At 43.3% G+C, this 19,676-nt stretch overlaps 2 protein-coding genes across 9 annotated transcripts in view; both read right to left on the bottom strand.

Moving 5' to 3' along the window:
- Positions 1-2,998, bottom strand: part of CCDC138 (coiled-coil domain containing 138) — a 35,210-nt gene extending 32,212 nt beyond the window's left edge. For 4 of the 5 annotated variants that reach the window (XM_069877602.1, XM_069877592.1, XM_069877574.1 and 1 more), the window contains exons 1-3: positions 2,931-2,998; positions 2,160-2,298; positions 1,457-1,536 (exon numbers count right to left, since the gene is read on the bottom strand). In XM_069877602.1, the coding sequence (XP_069733703.1) occupies positions 1,457-1,536; positions 2,160-2,293 (214 nt within the window). In that variant the 5' untranslated portion in view covers positions 2,294-2,298; positions 2,931-2,998. The remainder of the gene's footprint in view (positions 1-1,456; positions 1,537-2,159; positions 2,299-2,930) is intronic. The other variant, XM_069877611.1, reaches the window with a different exon arrangement.
- Positions 2,999-7,090: 4,092 nt separating this feature from the next.
- RGPD4 (RANBP2 like and GRIP domain containing 4) overlaps positions 7,091-19,676 on the bottom strand; it is a 40,833-nt gene continuing 28,247 nt past the window's right edge. For 2 of the 4 annotated variants that reach the window (XM_069877521.1, XM_069877530.1), the window contains 5 exons: positions 19,511-19,609; positions 19,199-19,341; positions 18,452-18,725; positions 17,966-18,300; positions 16,791-17,371 (listed from right to left, as the gene is read on the bottom strand). In XM_069877521.1, coding sequence (XP_069733622.1) covers positions 17,066-17,371; positions 17,966-18,300; positions 18,452-18,725; positions 19,199-19,341; positions 19,511-19,609 — 1,157 coding nt within the window. In that variant the 3' untranslated portion in view covers positions 16,791-17,065. Of the gene's footprint in view, positions 7,448-8,041; positions 8,377-8,527; positions 8,802-9,274; positions 9,418-9,586; positions 9,686-10,201; positions 10,431-10,945; positions 11,140-11,430; positions 11,524-12,424; positions 12,627-16,790; positions 17,372-17,965; positions 18,301-18,451; positions 18,726-19,198; positions 19,342-19,510; positions 19,610-19,676 lie in introns of those variants that run through there. The other 2 variants (XM_069877538.1, XM_069877549.1) reach the window with 2 other exon arrangements.

Below are 19,676 nucleotides of genomic sequence, written 5' to 3'. Positions count from 1 at the left end.
TGAGCTCAGCAGCAAAAGCTGGGGAAAGAAGGAAGGAGGGACTTGCAGAGCAATGGTGTTTGTCTTCCCAAGTAACTGTTAAGTGCGATGGACTCCTCTTTTCCTGGACATGGCTGAACACCTGCCCACTGATTGGAAAGAGTGAATTAATTACTTATTTTTGTTTGCTTGCACGTGCAGCTTTTGCTTTAGCTACTGAAGTGTCTCAATCCGTAAGTTTTCTCACTTTTGTCCTTCTGATTCTCTCCCTTCATACTAGGGGGGCAAGAGTGAGCATGCAGCTGTGTGGGGCTGAGCTGTCTGTGGAGGTTAAACCACACCAGGTACATACATAGCAAAACTCAGACCAAAGAGGAAAAGGTAATAAGGGATAAGTTGTTTATTTGGTAGACAACTGGTCAAGATAAAAAAAAGGATAACAAGAAGTAGCATCAAGAAACAGGCAAAAGGTTACTAACTAGATAAGCAACTGACGTAATAAACACTAACTGGTGGTATGCATCAGGCAGCCCTATAGCTGATCATTGTTGCAGCCAGAGCAGGACAGTAAACCAAGCCTGTTGTTCTACCACAGTGTGCCTGCTTCAGGGGTGAAGGAGAGCATCACTAGTACAAGGCCATGTAAAACAAATATTTACCAGAGTTTTGTGTTTATTTTGTCTTTAATTCCATATACTGTAAGCTATGTATTTTTCCTGGTGCAATTAAACTTTTCCCTTTCAGATAGAATGTGTTTTCAAAAACCTGCTCTTATAATCTTCCCCACTCATTTAATACAACTCTTGGTGAGAGTCTATTACAGTTCCATTGACCTGTTCTGCCTGGCCTCCAAGATTCCTTTTAGCCACTTTGGAGTTGTTTGGCTGGATAGCCAGCTCCAATCTTCCAGATATACTTTCAAAAGAATTCAAGCATGTTCCTCTAAACCTAAAACTCTCCCCATTCATAAACTCCTCCAGCTGCAGCAGAACTTTCAGGTGGTTTTAGTGAACTAATGCCAGCTGGTCCCTGCTACAATCTTCCAGCTAGAATTTCCTGACCTGACTGAACAACAGATAACATTGGCTCTCTCCCCATCGCCAATTTGCAACAAAAGACATATGATGTAACAGAGTTCTAGTATATATTAACACAGCTAGCTACATAAAAAAAAATAAAACAAAACAAAACAGAACCCACCCTGTTTCTTCATTCACATTATAAAGTCACCTGGCAACCAGTTTCATAAAAGGTTGATTTTTCTTTTTAAAATGTATTGCATCAAGTATGTCTGGACTTCCTAAGCTAATTCTAAAGGATCTATTCACACTTACATGACAGGTTAAATCCCAAAATTAAAATGCATTTTAGCCAATTACTGCATTTTTGAAACGAATACATTTACTAAAAAGTTTTTTAAATTACATGTTATACTTCATCCAGAATTGTAAAAATATTTAAATTCAGTATTTATTACCTGTTTCAAAGCAATTAACAGCCTTTTCTTCTATTTCTAGACCACTTGAATCACTAAAACAATCTTGCTCATCATCAAAACTAAAAAGACACAAAAGAAGCAACAATCTGAAATTACTCAGCCCCTTTCTAACATGGTATATATAAAGAGCATTGAGAGAAGTCTCTATAAAAAATGTACAAACAGCAATGTTGCTGACTTAAAAGTAGTAACAATAACTAGAATTCTTACAATACTCTTCTTTCATCACTAATAAGCAAATTCCAGGAAAGCTAAAAATAGAAAACCCTTTTTTAAATTATATTTTTATATTTGGTGTAAAGTAGATCTGAAAAGAGATTTCTTGGCTTTTGTAATCAAATTACCTCTAAATTAACTTAAAGCTGTACATCAGTCTGAGCTATTTGCTTTCCTCCTAATCATTTATATCATCTAGTTCAGTGCATATCATCCCTGTATCCCATTAGCAATTCCAACATACAGATTAGATTAGAAAGCGAGTGAGACAATACCTCTCATCAAAATCAGCGTTCACATTCTTTCATACATCAGCCAAAAATAGTTTATTACCTAACAAGACTCTCATTATAACTTCTGGATCTGTGCAATCCAATTGTACTGTTTACTCGTGGTTTCGGATTTTTTTTTTGATTATGAGAGACAACAAACGATAAAAGAGAAACAAAGAGAAAACACCTCTTACCAATCCCAGTCTTCAAAATTTCGCAGAAAACCATTAAAAGATCTGATGCTGTTCTCTCTTTCACTTTCAGTAAATTCCGACTCTGAAGAACATTTGGATAAAGAAACAGTAGTATTTTCCAGTGAGCTGTCCATGTCTCCTGGAATATATAAAATAAGAACAATTTTATTTTGCTTTTAGGAAGCTGACATTAAGAAATTGACAAGGGCTAATTAGAAATTCTTATCATGTAGGTTTAAGAACTAACAAACCCACTGATACAGCCTGACAAATGCATGAAGAATTATTATAGGCTAAACTATATGAAGAAAGTTTTCAAACCAGATTTGCCTTTCTGAAGTTTTATAGATTGCTTTTATATACTAATTTTTATGTAAACAACGTCTGGCAAATACATTTTTATTTTACACTGCCGTTCGTATGCACCAGCAATATGTTCCTCAAGAAGCCCAAGGGCATTCTGAACATTAAATGTGTATTTATCTTTAAATTAAAGCCAATTGTATGCATTATAAGGTGGGCTGCTACCAACTACTTCAAGCAGGGCTTATCCAAAACAGCCTTGGAACCGTTGCTCTAAAGCATCCTTTGTGTTCTTCATGTGAATATTAAATTCCCAGGCCAGCTCCTAGACATCACAAACCTCCAAACAAGAATGACTACCTATGTAAAATGAGAAAATACCGAAGTAATTAAAAAAAAATTAAGAACTATAGTTTTAGTATATATTTTCCCCGAAAAAGACATTAAAGCACCATTGTTAGTTATTACCTCTGTACACTAGGGAGCTTTCGCTCTTACAGTCAGTGAATATTGTTTCTAAAATGCAATCCTACAAGAAAGCACAAAAATACTGTAATAAAATCAGAACTTTCATGAGAAGTGTATGTTACAAATGACTTGTTTAAGAGTTACAATGCCTTATGACAGAACTCTTACTACAACTACACACTTGGAAAAGCAAAGTGGTTTTTTTTCAGTATGTAAGTGGCCCTTATACTAATATAAAGAGTCAAATATATTTTCCAAGGTCTAATAACGAAACATTCATAGTGTTATATGTCAAAATACTTGAGAGGCTATAAAGACAGTACAAAGAGAGTAACATAAAGTAAGGGCATAAAAGTAGCATGAGGTAATCAACGGAAACAGCACCATCTACTGTTACAAGGAGGCTTTTTATGTCAGTGTTCCTTGCTCTGCTTGTTCCTACCAACTTGTAATTATACTAAAAAATAAAAAAAGAATGACAAGCAAAATCAACTAACTGTACATTAGAAAACCATACACTTAGGCTCAAAGCAGCTCTCATGATCTCAGATGTGTTTCACTGTATCTCTCTGCTATGCTCTAGATTAAGCAATCAACTACAGTGTTTCTTGTACACAAACACCATTTGTTAATGAAATAACAAGCACAAACAAATCTAGCATTTCCTTCCTTGCAAGCTTTACACTTTAAAGTCTCAGTGATAGTTTTTAAAGATAAAGTTTGAAAACTATTTTTCTTTAAAGAACGCAATTCAAAGAAGAATTTTCCACATGGAAAACACAGCACCTAGAGCACCACAAAATACTACCAGAGTTGCAAATACTTCTGGATGAAATAAGGGTAGGTATATCCAGATTTTCACTGCTAAGGAACTCAAATCTTCACCTCATATTTGGGGCAGTTCTTAATCTTAAAATGGCAAGTCGCATTTCCTCAGAAAAAAAAAGTGTCTTTGCTCATTTGATGATTCCCAGGACCAACTTATCTCCCAGTCCAACTATATGCCTAGTGCAAATCCAGCTCTCAATCTCTTCCAGTCTTTGGCTGCTCATGCGCATTTTTACACTTACTTCCTTTGCAGCACAAGTCTGAATACTTAAATAAGTTATCCCCTGGGCACACTGGAAGCATCTGCCTCATGGAATACAGATGCAAGCAAGAAATTGCAAAAATTTGTATCAGTAAAAAACAAACAGACCTCAGGCAAAACAGAAGTGAGTGCCTACCCAGCCTATATTGCTTCTACAAAGCATCAAAGGCCTTTGAAACACCAGCAAGGGAGGGGTGTCTTCGCTGCTGGATTTTTGGGCAGATTAATAGATTAGATTCATAAACACTTATGTCTGTCCAAGTAATGGAGAAGAAATGACAATGCAGCTCCTTCATTCACATTGGTGCAAAGAACCCAGCTCTTTCCAGTGTAAAACAACACTGTTTTACCTCAGCAAGGGAATAATGCCAAACATAATTTACTGTTTGGTCCTTGTGGCAGGCTCTTAAAAACGATGGGGTTGATTCTCCTCTGGTTGACTAGATACAGTACAGATTCTCACTCCCTGAAAAAAAGAGCTTTCCAAGAAACCACAAACACTTCTAACACATTCTAAATAAGGGAAGCGGTCCCTGCAGTGAAAGCAGAGTTTCCCTGTTACACACATTTTGTGCATGCCCAGTTAACCACTTCTAAGATGATTCGGGCACTACCCCGCCCACCTGGCAGCACCAGAAAATCACAGGCAAAAATCATAGAATCATAGAATAGTTAGGGTTGGAAGGGACCTTAAAGATCATCTAGTTCCAACGCCCCTGCCATGGTCGGAGACATCCCACTCTATCAGGTTACCCAAGGCCCCATCCAACCTGGCCCTGAACACCTCCAGGGGTGGGGCAGCCACAACTTCCCTTGGCAACCTGTTCCAGAATCTCACCACTCTCACAGTGAAGAAATTCTTCCTGATGTCTAGCCTAAACCTGCCCCTCTCCAGTTTATACCTGTTCCCCCTTGTTCTATCACCACAAGTCTTTGTGAACAGTCCCTCCCCAGCTTTCTTGTATGCCCCTTTCAGGTATTGGACGGTCACTATAAGATCTCCTCAGAGCCTTCTCTTCTCCAGGCTGAACAATCCCAACTCTCAGCCTGCCAAATTTTTTCTCATCGGGAAGGTGCTCCAGCCCTTGGATCACCTTTGTAGCCTTTCTCTGTACATGTTCCAACAACTCCATATCCTTCTTGCACTGAGGATTCCAGAACTGGACACAATACTGAACACCTGGTCCCTGTAGGTGCTCAGGGCCAGGCTGGATGGGCCTTGGGCAGCCCGATCCTGTAGGGTGTCCTGGCCAGTCACAGGGGCTGGAACTCCATGGGCTTTAAGCGCCCTCGCTACCCAAATCACTCTATAGTTCTACAAAAAGCAGAGGCGAGGAGCTCCTGGGAGCGCACAGCGTTTCAAACCGCTGTTTCCTGGGAGATCACAGAATCACAGAATAGTTTGGGTCGGAAGGCCCTTAAAGATCACCCAATTCCAACCCCCCCGCCACGGGCAGGAACACCCCCTAGGCAGCCTGTGCCAGTGCCTCACCACTCTCACGGTGAAGAAATTTTTCCTATGTCTAGTCTAAATCTGCTCCTCTCCAGTTTGTACCCATTGCCCTTTGCCCTATCACCACAAGCCTTTGTGAACAGTCCCTCCCCAGCTTTCTTGTAGCCCCTTCAGGTACTGGAAGGTCGCTATAAGGTCTCGCTGGAGCCTTCCCTTCTCCAGGCTGAACAAGCCCAACTCTCCCAGCCTGTCCTCGCACGGGAGGTGCTCCCGCCCTCAGGTCACCCTTGCAGCCCGCGCGGTTCCCAGGGGCCGCAGCCCCTTCCCCCCGCGCCCCCCGCTCACCCCGCCCCGGCTCCCGTCGTGCCGCTCGAACCAGCCGCCGCCGAGGGAGGGGCGGGGCGAGGCAGGCGGCGCGTGCGCAGCGGCTGCTTCCCCTCCCCCTCCGGCGGGCTCGCGCGAGGGGCCGGGCCGGAAGCGGAAGGGGTTGAGGTTACTCTGGGTGCTTAATCGTGGGGCCGGTGGGGCTGGAGGGAATTTCAAGATCACCCAGTTCCAACCCCCCTGTCACGGGCAGGGACACCTCCCACCGGACCGAACTGCTCAATGGCCCATTCATCCTGGCCTTGAACACCTCCAGGGATGGGGCAGCCACTGCTTCCCTGGGCAACCTGTGCTGGTGTCTCACCACCCTCATGGTGAAGAAATTCATAGACTCATAGAATCACCAGGTTTGAAAAGACCCACTGGATCATCGAGTCCAACTATTCCAATCAATCACTAAACCATGCCCCTCAGCACCTCGCCCACGCGTCTTCTAAATACTTCCAGGGAAGGTGGCTCCACCACCTCCCTGGGTAGCCTGTTCCAGTGCCCAATGACACTTTCTGTAAAAAATTCTTTCCTAATGTCCAGCCTAAATCTTCCCCTGGTGGAGCTAGAGGCCATTCCCTCTAGTCCTGTCCCCTGTCACTTGGGAAAGAGGCCAGCACCCTCCTCTCCACAACTTCCTTTCAGGTAGTTGTAGAGAGCTATAAGGTCTCCTCAGCCTCCTCAAGGCTAAATAACCCCAGTTCCCTCAGCTGCTCCTCATAAGACCTGTTCTTCAGCCTCCTTACCAGCCTCATCTGTCTTCTCCGGACATGCTTCAGAGCCTCAACATCCTTCTTGTGGTGAGGGGCCCAGAACTGAACACAGGATTCAAGGAGCGGTCTCACCAGTGCCGAGTACAGAGGGAGAAGAACCTCCCTGACCCTGCTGGTCACGCCGTTTCTGATACAAGCCAAGATGCCATTGGCCTTCTTGGCCACCTGGGCACACTGCTGGCTCATATTAGGTTGACTGTCAACCAACACCCCCAGGTCCTTCTCCTTCAGGCAGCTTTCTAGACAGACTTCTCCTAGTCTGTAGCTCTGCATAGGGTTGTTGTGCCCCAAGTGCAGGACCCAGCATTTGACCTCATGCCATTGATCTCCTTCCTTTAAAAAAGATACAAAACCACCTTAAAGCTGAATACATGACTTCCATATTTTGAACTCACAGATCAAAATGCCAGATTGATTCTCTTTATTAAACAAGTCAGCATGAATACATGAGTCAATGATTAGTCAGTAAGCTCTAAATACTGACCGACACTGCTGGAATATTTCAGTACTCGAAGTGATAATTCTATATTTGTCCACAGTCTGTAATGACAATCCTCCCATTCACAAGCCCTTTAGGAGAGCCAAAGGATTCCATCTTTTTCACAACATCCATGCCATCTTTCACAAACCCAAACACCACGTGCTTGAAGTCCAAGTGTTCTGCTTTTTTAAGTGTTATGAAGAACTGGGAAGTATTTGTATCTCTGCCCTTATTTGCCATGGACAACAATCCAGGACCAGTGTGTTTCACTTCAAAGTTCTCATCTTCAAATGCTGTTCCGTAAATCGACCGTCCACCAGTTCCATCGTGGTTTGTTATATCACCTCCCTTACAGAAAAACAGAAAAACAAAAAAAAAGGCACAGCATTAGTTTGCAAGCCCCCGTACACAAAACAGCAGTAAAATCCTATTGCCTTTCAACAGTGAAGACTGAGCATTCTAACAAAGAATCCGCTACATGTCAATGAGATCTAGGAGACTTCTTTTAGAGGGAAAATTGAGCATCTAAAAAACTTTGGAATATCAATGTTAAAGCACAAGTTTTCTAAAATACAAAGTGTACTTTAAAATGTAAGGGAAGCCTGGAAAGATGTGATCTTGGCAGGTGAGCGTCCCTATCTGTAGGGAAAGCTGAATGGTTATTTTGGGGACCCCTGCTTTCCTTGATGTTCCTGTTCAGCAACAGGGCCCTCATCCATCGTAAGAGGAGATCTCCATCTCCAGTTTGAAGTCCACACTAACATGGCAGCACTAGGTAACACTACAGCAGCAGGCAACTCGCAGATGGAAAGGGCAGGTAAAAGTATCTTGCACATACTGCCAGCAAGAACATGTTCTCCCATGGAAGTGATTCCATAAAGTGCCACTGCAAGGCCAGGTGTATCTCATTCCCTCAATCCAGAGGCTTCCTGCTATGCTTACCTGGCACACAAAGTCAGGGACTATTCTGTGAAAGCTGGAGTTCTTGAATCCAAAGCCTTTCTCTCCCGTGCACAGGGCCCGGAAATTTTCAGCAGTTCGAGGGACGATGTTGGCAAAGAGCTCCATGGTTATGTGTCCTAGAGGTTCGTCATCGGCAGAAACTTCAAAGTACACAACAGGGTTGGTGTCCTTTGACAGTCCTGCTGCCAGAGATAAGTGGCCCTTCTGCAGCTCTGACAAGCTCTGCTGGCACTCTTCAAACCTCCTCTTGAAAGAATCAGCCATTTCTTGGCTTTTAAACCGGACTGCGAGTTGCTCCACTTTTACTTCACCATCTGAAAAAAAAGCCCAGAACAGGTTTCTTCAGCTGCTTTCCATACAGTCAGAAACAAACACCTCTTCTCTTATACAATCTCCGGGAAAAAAAAACAAGCCACAGAAACTAGAGATTACCTAGAGAAAACAGAAACCACCTGAAACACTCACCAGCGTAATCGGTGGCTGTCCAAATTAAAGCATTGTTTGAGGTATCAGAGGGCACCAAGTTCATTTCTTTGGTGATGACGTGGTTTGCACAGACTTTAAGCACTTGGTCCCTTCTCATGAGGACTCTGTAGTATTTCTTTTGTGTATGGAAGAGGATCTTGATCTCTCCAACACCACGCTCCTTCCACTGAGTAGCATCCCGGTCCCATCTGTAAAGTTTTGCCCTCTCTTTGAAGAGAATTTCTTCATCTTCTTCCCCAGATTTTACCTCCACCTAAACAACAGCACAGCAAAGTTCCTGTGACTTCCAGAGAGCTTCTCTCACCAACCATATTAAACTGTATTACATACAAGCGTGACAATTCTGGCATATTAGAATGGAACTTTACTCATTGAGTTTCTTTCTCCAACAACAGCACAAACAAGGAGTTTCTCCCTTTGCTTTTCAAGTATGCCATAGTGTATCAGTTTTAGCTCCTACAAGTCAGGTGTACAAATTTGCATCCAGATAACAAGGTACAAAAGCCTTCGAAGTTCATTTCATTAACTGATGCACCAGGCACTTCCCAAGTGCTAAGCAAAGGTTTAAACAACAGGTGTTTCTACACAGGCAGTGCAAGACCTACAGAACAAAGCAAACAACTCTGAAAGCAAACTCAGTTAAGCAAAGCATTTTTAAAAATCCTGCTGTGCTAGAAGACATTCTTACCATCTCAGTGTCGGCATATATCCCAGAAATCCCCTTACCTCTGGCAAGGACACAATTGGCTCAAAGTGGATGTCATCACTATGTACCACCTCATCATCACTACCACCTTCCTCTTCATCTGCTTTACGGGCTGTCTCTCCAAACACAGCTGCTCCTGTATTTGCCCATTTGAAGTTTTTATCTAAAATGAAGAAAGCTACATTGTAAACTTCTTGTGCAGAACTAAAAAAACCTACACAGAGTCCCCAAACTGTTGCTCACCAAGCAATCGGCAGAAATTTGGTGCACAGGGGTGTATTGTATGAAGCAGAAGTCCAGCTGACTGCCTGCCTCAGACAAGTTTAACTCACCTTTTGAGCCAAAAGCAAAGTCTCCAGAGTTCTTGGAAGCCAGATCTGCAAACGACAAGCCTGCACTACTGCCAAAACCAAATGTGATGGCTCTGTTTTCTGTCAAATAAGAGGAGAAAGTCAAAGGTTTTTCCGTGCCTTTTGCAAAGAAAAAGTGAGCCATGTATGCAGTCACAAGAAGAAACTGGAGAAATCTCCACGTTCTTCTAAACTTTCAAAACATTTAAAGCTTGTAGGACACTTGTCACAGTCTTTAATTAAGTGTGTTACAAAGGGCCTCCAGACAGAGTGAGAGAGTTTCAGCACGTGATTTCTATGCAGATTCACAGAGCTCTAAGTAGTCATGCTCTATTGAACAGCGAACTTCAGGAAGTTCACCCTATATAAATACAACAAGCACTAACATTGCTCTGTGGGAATTCCATTTGAACACACTAGAATTTGATGGATACAACTGTTGTAATCCCCAGTCACGTTCCTACTAGACTAGTACTCATGCTCCTCATTCGGTATTGGTCCTACTTCTCCCCAAGGCAGCAAATGCATCACACAAAGTCATCTACTGAAAAGCATAATTGCATTCCCAAGAAAACGAGAATGCACCCCTGACCTTACCTTGTGTTGACTCCAAGCAGTCCAAATCACTCTTTTTAGTTGACAAGTCTACAGGTTTGTCATTAGCTCCCGATAAATTCTCTGACACAGGCACAGTTTCTGAGGGGGAATCTGGTTCTTCACTGCGCGTAACTGACTGGACAGATGATGTCACCTCATCGGCTGATGGGGTAGGCGCTTCCTCCTCGCTGGCACAAACTAAGCTGGTTGAGCTTGTAGCCTCGTTCTCCTGAGATTAACATGAAGTAAAGCAGTAAGCAAATAAGCGAGCAGAGCCTACTATTCAAACTACCTCCTTAAGAGACCAAACCCAGTCATTTTAGAAAAAAAAACCAATAAGATGAGCTGTTGTTGTAAGCATTCCGAAATTCATCATTACTCTTAACACACAAGGACATAAACATGACATGAGACTGAAGTATCCCTGAAGCTGTATGCTTTTAAAGAAATACTACTACTCCTGAAACCAATTAGTCCTACCTCTGCGCATTAGGAGTGATATAATGTGGCCAAAGCAGTTTATACTTTACGAGAACAGCCGTGTCACCTTTCTCTTCCCAAGAACTTAGTCCTTAAGCCGCTGGTTTGGTTCTGGCCGAAACCTGAAGCACAGCCACAGCAGACTGACACACTCCCCACTGAATGTTTTAGTTTTCACAAGCTGAAAACCACACAAAGTCTTACACCTCTGAGGCACTTGTACAGCTTTAATGACAAAATGTTTAGTAAAGGTGTAGTTCTTACTTTTGTTTCTTCGGTTTTAACTTCTGCCTGAACGTCTTTGGGACTGTCATCCTCAGTATCGCTGCTGACACCACAGACAGATGCAGAAAGATCCTGTGGAGTTTCTGATTTACCCTCCTCCTCAGGAACTGAGTTCTTTTCCCAAGCAGTAACACATTCTCTTTCATTGCCAGATTCACTTCCTTCTGTGATGCCTAAAGGAAAGAATAAAAATTAGGGGAGAATAGCTGGCAAGGCAGCTAAATACTCAACCAGTTTTTGGTACCCACATTATTAAATAATCTCACGATGGCCAGAGCAACTTCAAGTAAGACTTGAAGATTTTTTCAAACAGCATTTCTCTTCATGCAGTAGAAGTCAAGATTAACTCAACTCTGCTTCTGGTGACTAGAACTGGAAATTCACCGTACATGGTTTTCTGTTGCCATCAGGGAATTTCCATGCAGCAATGAAGAACTTTAAGGGTATTGTGTTTGAAGATGTACCTTTTACAGGATCTTGCAATTTCTTTTTCTCTTCGGAATCGCTGGGATACAGCCTTCCATTAAGGTTTTTAACAGCTGTTTCATAGTCTTCATCTTAAATACAAGAAACAAGCATAAGTTATCAGGCACCCTCTGAGTACAGAGAAGGCTGCTAAGCCCTTCCAACACACAAGCCCAGCAAGCAGGCATAAATTTTGCTTTCTTTCCAAGTTGCACAGATCAGCATGTAAGCTTTCCCTTTCTATTTTGCCTACGCGTGCTGCAGGGCACTGCTGAAACTTTTCTGTGCCAGGATTGTTACAGATTTGTGGCACAAGTTTGGTTTTTAGAAAATACATTTCTTTCTGAGTGCTTTTGTTAAGCGTACCACTAAACGCTGTACATCTTCAGCCATAAGGAAGATGACAGAATTATTCACTGCATCACAGACTACACAAGATGGAAGGGACCCAAAAGGATCACCAAGTCCACCTTCCTTCTCCTTACTGGAGTTCGTAAAACTAACCCTTATCACCAACAGCATCACCCAGACTCCGCTTTGCACTGTGACATGCTCGGTGTTGTGACCACTGCCCTGAGGAGCCCGTTCTAGTCACCAACAACACACTCAAAGAACAATCTTTTCCTAAGTCTAAGTTAACTTCCCCTGATGCAGCTTTGTTCCATTCCAACCCTGTCCTGTTGCAGGTGACCAGAGAGAGATCCCTCTCTGCTGCCCACCTTGAGGAAGCTGGGGAAGGCAGGCAGGTCACCCCTCAGCCCTCCCTTCTGAATAAAGCAAGTGTCCTCAGCTGCTCCTCGTAACTCTTGCCCTCAAGGCCTTTCACCATCTTGGTTACTCTACCCCAGACACACTCCAACAGTCTCATGTCCTTCCTCAGATCGAGGCACCGAGAACTACACCCAGTGCTTGGGGAGGGACTGCACCACTGCAGTGTGTTACAGTCTTTCCCCACACAAAAGCAACACCAAGATCAACTGTGCCACTCCTTACCGTCATCCTCGTCACTCACGTATCCAGGCTTGTTCTTGTAACAGAAGAACGTTGGAGGTAGCTTGAGAAAGCCAGCGAGAGCTCGCTGTTCAGGGGTAGGTGTTAACTCGTACACTATTACGACCTCATCGGATGGAAGATCGTCTGATGACATTGTTGTCTTCTCAGCTTTTTACAGAAATGGAAAAATAAAAAACCGACCCATTAAATCCAACTAACTTCAGAGCAGGGAATAACATCAACCCCATGTTGCCATTAAAACAGAACTGAATGAACTCTAAGACAGCTAAAAATACATTTGGAGCTTAGGCATTCTCGGCTGACCCACAGGAAACAAAGTTACAGGCTGCTAGGACTTAAAACTTAAGAAATTCTAACCCATACGCCCAATTACATCCTATTCTATTGCCTTCGTAATTGGAGCAGCAGAACAGAAGCAAGCTTGCAGCTCTATATTGTTACAAGGATTACTTAAGCCCTCGTGTCAAGCCCAATCTGACTATGGGAAAGAACAATACAGGTGTTACCCAGAGAGAGAAGCAAACTTCATGCCTGAAAGAAAGAAAAAGTAAAGTTGTCTACAGACATGTGTCCTGTTGTCTTGCTTACAAGTGCTTTAAGTTCCAGAAGATATTGAGCAGCAACTGAACACAACATGCTTCACATTACCGATGGGAAATCTGAGCTTTTTATTAGCTCATCTCATTTTCCCATAATAAGCGATGCTGAAACTTATTGTTACAGAAGAGAATTTTCAGCTCCATCTTCTTGGGCAACAACAAATAGTTCTTTCAGCCTATTTGGCTCTTCCACCAGGGACAGATACCACTATAAATTTTATTGCATAGCTTTTTCTCTTCTCCCTTTCAACATGAACTTATCCATTCCACAGGAACTGAAAAACAGCAGAAAATAAGGACTAAAGCTGAAAGCACAGCCTAGAGGAAAGTGCCAAAAAACACCTGGCCATGAGAACAAGCAGCCAGATTTGGAAAATAAGATTGGAAGTTTTCTTATGGGAGAATGTAAGCAAAGAGGGAAGACAGACCAGTGTAAGCATTGTGTATTGGCTGGTTGGAGTTTTGTTTGTTTGAGTTGGGTTTTAGTGCCCACCTGGGAGGCACCTGAAGGTTTTAGACAAAAACGAAACATTCTAAATAAGGGCAGCAATTCTCACAGTGAATGATACACGGCAGAAATTATTTTCCCCATTACACGCATTCCGAGCACTCCCAGCTCAGCACTCCCAGGCTGATTCATGCATCGCCCTCTCGCACCCCCAGCCTTACAGAGAATAGGATGTAACTGGGCATGAGGTTAGAATTTCTTAAGTCTTAAGGGGATGCGGTTACAGTGGGGGTTAATCATGGAGTGGTTTTGGTTGGAGGGACCTTACAGATCATGCAGTTCCAAGACCCTTGCCATGGGCAGGGACACCTCCCACCAGACCAGGTTACCCAAGGCTCCATCAACCTGGCCTTGAACACCTCCAGGGATGGGCAGACACAGTTTCCCTGGACAACCTGTTCCAGTGTCTCACCACCCTCATAGTGAAGAAATTCTTCCTTATGTCTAGACTAAATCTGCCCCTCACCCTATCACCACAAGCCTTTGTAAACAGTCCCTGTCCAGCTTTCTTGTAGCCGCTTCAGGTACTGGAAGGTCTCTATAAGGTCTGCTCAGAGCCTTCCCTTCTCCAGGCTGAACAAGCCCAACTCTCTCAGCCTGGCCTGGTATTGGAGGTGCTCCAGCCCTTGGATCATCTTTGTAACCCTCAGCTGGACCTGTTCCAACAGCCCCATCTCCTTCTTATGTTGAAGATTCCAGAATTGGACACAATACTCCAGACGAAGTTTCACGAGAGAGGAACAGAGGGGCAGAATCACCTCCCTGGACCTGCTGGCTGCACTTCTTCTGATGCAGCCCAGGATGTGGTTTGCCACCTGGGCTGCAAGTGCACATTGCCAGCTCATATCAAATATTTATTTAACCTGATGTAGAGTTAAATTTCAAATTAATTGATTAATTGTATTTTTTGAAAGCTAGACAGAACGTCCCTGAGTGTGTTTTCTTTGAAGCAGTGTTTTTCCCAGACATGGTTTATTCTTTGGAGATAACGTCGTGTGTGCAGCATGAGCTGTGCTGAGCGGAGGGCTCTGCTTCTGTAACCACCTCTGCCTGCAGACTTTCCCCATCTCAAATGCAAGGTCAGGCAGAGTTGGACACAGCCCCAAATTAGGAAGAGATTTAGCTGTTATGAAGTTCATAATAACATTAAAATTAGACTTTAAAAAGTAACAGAACATGCATAAGATTCCTCAGAAGTTTTATCCATATGCATCATGGCACTGGGAAATAGATCCCATCCTCAGCTCGTGTCTCATTGCATGCGATCAACGAAGATCATTCCCTCATGCTGCCCAGGCCTGATAAAGGATGCTCTGCCGCTCAGCCAGTTCTCAGCCCACCTCACTGTACATTCATCTAACCCACACTTCCAAAAGTTACCTACAAGGATGCTGTCTACGGTAGAAAATGTCAAAGCCTTGCTGAAGCTGAGTAGACAACATCCACCATCCTACCCTGTCTAACCAGCCCATGATGACATCATAGCAGGATATCACACTGGTCCAGAATGGCTTGCCTGTGGTGAAGCCACACTGACCACTTCCGATAACCTTTTATTCTTGGTGCTTGGAGATGATATTCAGGATGAGCTGTTCCATCATCTTACCAGGGATGATGCAAATAAGGCTGCCTGGCCTGTAGTTTCACAAGTGCTCCCTCCTTCTTGCCCTTTTTAAAGATTAGATTGATATTAGCTTTTTTCCAGACCTCAGGCACCTCTCTCCTGTTCTCCATGATCTTTCAAAGATGACAGAGAACAGCTTAGCTATAACATCTTCCAGCTTCCTCAGCACTCTTGGGTGCATCCCATCAGGGCCCATGGATTTGTGGGTGCCCACTTTGCCTAGATGATTTCTAACACAATCCTCCTCGACCAAGGTTCAGTCTTCCTTTCTGCAGACTTTCTCTTTCCTCCAGGGTCTGGGTTTCCCAAGTGCCAGCCTTAGCAGTAAAGACTGAAGCAAAGGCAGCATTCCGCAATTCCACCTTCTCTACATCCTCTATCACGAGGGCACACACCTCATTCAGCTGCAGACCCACATTTTCCCTAGTCTTCCTTTTGCTTCCAATGTACTTGAAGCAGCCCTGCTCGTCCTCAGTAACCTTCGCCAGATTGAATTCCAAGTGGGCCTTAGCCTTCCTCATGCATCCATACATACCTGACAGCATTCCTCCATTCCCCCCCATGGAGACAGTCCTTTTTTCCACCCTCTGTAAACTTTTCTTATGGTTAAGTTATTCCAGAGGCTCTTTACTCATCCATGAAAGCCTCCTGCCTACTTTGCTTGATTACTTATTTCTAGGGATGCACCAAGCTTGAGTGTGGAGGAAGAAGCTCCTGACTATTCCCTAGCTCTCTGGGATGCCGCTAGCTGCTAGAGTCCCCTCCCACAGGATTCCTCCAAGTAAGCCTTCGAAGAGGCTAAAGCCAGCTCTCCTGAAGTCATTTTGTAATCCTGCTAATTGCCCTATTTCAATGCAGGATGGTGAACTCCACTGTCTTGTGGTGGCTGCAGCCATGGCTGCCCCCAGCTTTCACATCACCAAACAGTCTTTGGAAGAAGCACCCTTACCTTGCTTCCAAAAAAATATCAGAAATACCTTAAGGCTGGATAGAGGAGTTCCATGTTTTTAACACAAGGATCATAACGCCAAATGGGTTACCTTGGAAAAAATAATGCCAGCACTGAGCCACAGAGTGGAGATATATTAAAAAAACACCCCACCCCCCATTTATTCATGCATATCCACTACTGAGAAAGTTTGAAAAGATAAAACTACTGCTGCAGTTACTCAGTTGTGCAGCAAAGTCAGAGAAGGAAACGGAGCAAATAAATACACTGAGAAGAAAACAAGGAGAGTCCCATCATAGCAGAAGCACAGCATTTCAGGCAACATCAAAGAGCAGCCAGAAGGTTTGCACTAAACTGCCCTTTAGAAATAGTCTATGTATAAAATAAAATGTCAGTATGCTTCTCTAGCAAAAAAAAACCAAACCAAAATGCTTATGAATGATGCTTGAGCTTTCAAATATCAGAGGGGTGTGCAGGCAGCACAAACCAGCACCTACTCGCTTGCTGCCTCAGCTGCCTTCCTGCAGATTATCTTGCAAAGGCCTTCGAGTTAACTGATCAGCAAGTACCACCTACAATTTCCACATTCAAAAGAAGATATTTACATGAGCAGGAAGCGAAATTATCCAAGTTTCTCATTCTTAAACCAAAGTGAAAACACCACATTTATTTTAATAAGACTGAGGATTTAATTTTTAAAATTTGACATTTAATACAAATGTGTCAGGATAACACAAATACACCCTAGAAGATACCAGTGTCTGAACTCTTGATTTGACATGCAAAAATTCAATTAGAACACAAAAAAACCCCAACTATAACCTGTCATTTTACATTTATACATCTGAAGAGTCCATTTCAAGAAGCTGAAATCGTAAGTTAATAACACCTAAATAATGACTGACACTGCTAGAACATCTCAGTACTCAAAGTAATAATTCTATATTTGTCCACAGTCTGTAATGACAATCCTCCCATTCACAAGCCCTTTAGGAGAGCCAAAGGATTCCATCTTTTTCACAACATCCATGCCATCTTTCACAAACCCAAACACCACGTGCTTGAAGTCCAAGTGTTCTGCTTTTTTAAGTGTTACGAAGAACTGGGAAGTATTTGTATCTCTGCCCTTATTTGCCATGGACAACAATCCAGGACCAGTGTGTTTCACTTCAAAGTTCTCATCTTCAAATGCTGTTCCGTAAATCGACCGTCCACCAGTTCCATCGTGGTTTGTTATATCACCTCCCTTACAGAAAAACAGAAAAACAAAAAAAAAGGCACAGCATTAGTTTGCAAGCCCCCGTACACAAAACAGCAGTAAAATCCTATTGCCTTTCAACAGTGAAGACTGAGCATTCTAACAAAGAATCCACTATATGTCAATGAGATCTAGGAGACTTCTTTTAGAGGGAAAATTGAGCATCTAAAAAACTTTGGAATATCAATGTTAAAGCACAAGTTTTCTAAAATACAAAGTGTACTTTAAAATGTAAGGGAAGCCTGGAAAGATGTGATCTTGGCAGGTGAGCATCCCTATCTGTAGGGAAAGCTGAATGGTTATTTTGGGGACCCCTGCTTTCCTTGATGTTCCTGTTCAGCAACAGGGCCCTCATCCATCGTAAGAGGAGATCTCCATCTCCAGTTTGAAGTCCACACTAACATGGCAGCAGTAGGTAACACTACAGCAGCAGGCAACTCGCAGATGGAAAGGGCAGGTAAAAGTATCTTGCACATACTGCCAGCAAGAACATGTTCTCCCATGGAAGTGATTCCATAAAGTGCCACTGCAAGGCCAGGTGTATCTCATTCCCTCAATCCAGAGGCTTCCTGCTATGCTTACCTGGCACACAAAGTCAGGGACTATTCTGTGAAAGCTGGAGTTCTTGAATCCAAAGCCTTTCTCTCCCGTGCACAGGGCCCGGAAATTTTCAGCAGTTCGAGGGACGATGTTGGCAAAGAGCTCCATGGTTATGTGTCCTAGAGGTTCGTCATCGGCAGAAACTTCAAAGTACACAACAGGGTTGGTGTCCTTTGACAGTCCTGCTGCCAGAGATAAGTGGCCCTTCTGCAGCTCTGACAAGCTCTGCTGGCACTCTTCAAACCTCCTCTTGAAAGAATCAGCCATTTCTTGGCTTTTAAACCGGACTGCGAGTTGCTCCACTTTTACTTCACCATCTGAAAAAAAAGCCCAGAACAGGTTTCTTCAGCTGCTTTCCATACAGTCAGAAACAAACACCTCTTCTCTTATACAATCTCCGGGAAAAAAAAACAAGCCACAGAAACTAGAGATTACCTAGAGAAAACAGAAACCACCTGAAACACTCACCAGCGTAATCGGTGGCTGTCCAAATTAAAGCATTGTTTGAGGTATCCGAGGGCACCAAGTTCATTTCTTTGGTGATGACGTGGTTTGCACAGACTTTAAGCACTTGGTCCCTTCTCATGAGGACTCTGTAGTATTTCTTTTGTGTATGGAAGAGGATCTTGATCTCTCCAACACCACGCTCCTTCCACTGAGTAGCATCCCGGTCCCATCTGTAAAGTTTTGCCCTCTCTTTGAAGAGAATTTCTTCATCTTCTTCCCCAGATTTTACCTCCACCTAAACAACAGCACAGCAAAGTTCCTGTGACTTCCAGAGAGCTTCTCTCACCAACCATATTAAACTGTATTACATACAAGCGTGACAATTCTGGCATATTAGAATGGAACTTTACTCATTGAGTTTCTTTCTCCAACAACAGCACAAACAAGGAGTTTCTCCCTTTGCTTTTCAAGTATGCCATAGTGTATCAGTTTTAGCTCCTACAAGTCAGGTGTACAAATTTGCATCCAGATAACAAGGTACAAAAGCCTTCGAAGTTCATTTCATTAACTGATGCACCAGGCACTTCCCAAGTGCTAAGCAAAGGTTTAAACAACAGGTGTTTCTACACAGGCAGTGCAAGACCTACAGAACAAAGCAAACAACTCTGAAAGCAAACTCAGTTAAGCAAACCATTTTTAAAAATCCTGCTGTGCTAGAAGACATTCTTACCATCTCAGTGTCGGCATATATCCCAGAAATCCCCTTACCTCTGGCAAGGACACAATTGGCTCAAAGTGGATGTCATCACTATGTACCACCTCATCATCACTACCACCTTCCTCTTCATCTGCTTTACGGGCTGTCTCTCCAAACACAGCTGCTCCTGTATTTGCCCATTTGAAGTTTTTATCTAAAATGAAGAAAGCTACATTGTAAACTTCTTGTGCAGAACTAAAAAAACCTACACAGAGTCCCCAAACTGTTGCTCACCAAGCAATCGGCAGAAATTTGGTGCACAGGGGTGTATTGTATGAAGCAGAAGTCCAGCTGACTGCCTGCCTCAGACAAGTTTAACTCACCTTTTGAGCCAAAAGCAAAGTCTCCAGAGTTCTTGGAAGCCAGATCTGCAAACGACAAGCCTGCACTACTGCCAAAACCAAATGTGATGGCTCTGTTTTCTGTCAAATAAGAGAAGAAAGTCAAAGGTTTTTCCGTGCCTTTTGCAAAGAAAAAGTGAGCCATGTA

This window comes from Phaenicophaeus curvirostris, chromosome 1 (assembly GCF_032191515.1).
Source record: "Phaenicophaeus curvirostris isolate KB17595 chromosome 1, BPBGC_Pcur_1.0, whole genome shotgun sequence".
NCBI lineage: Eukaryota > Metazoa > Chordata > Aves > Cuculiformes > Cuculidae > Phaenicophaeus > Phaenicophaeus curvirostris.
This window is presented reverse-complemented; position numbering and strand designations above follow the sequence as displayed.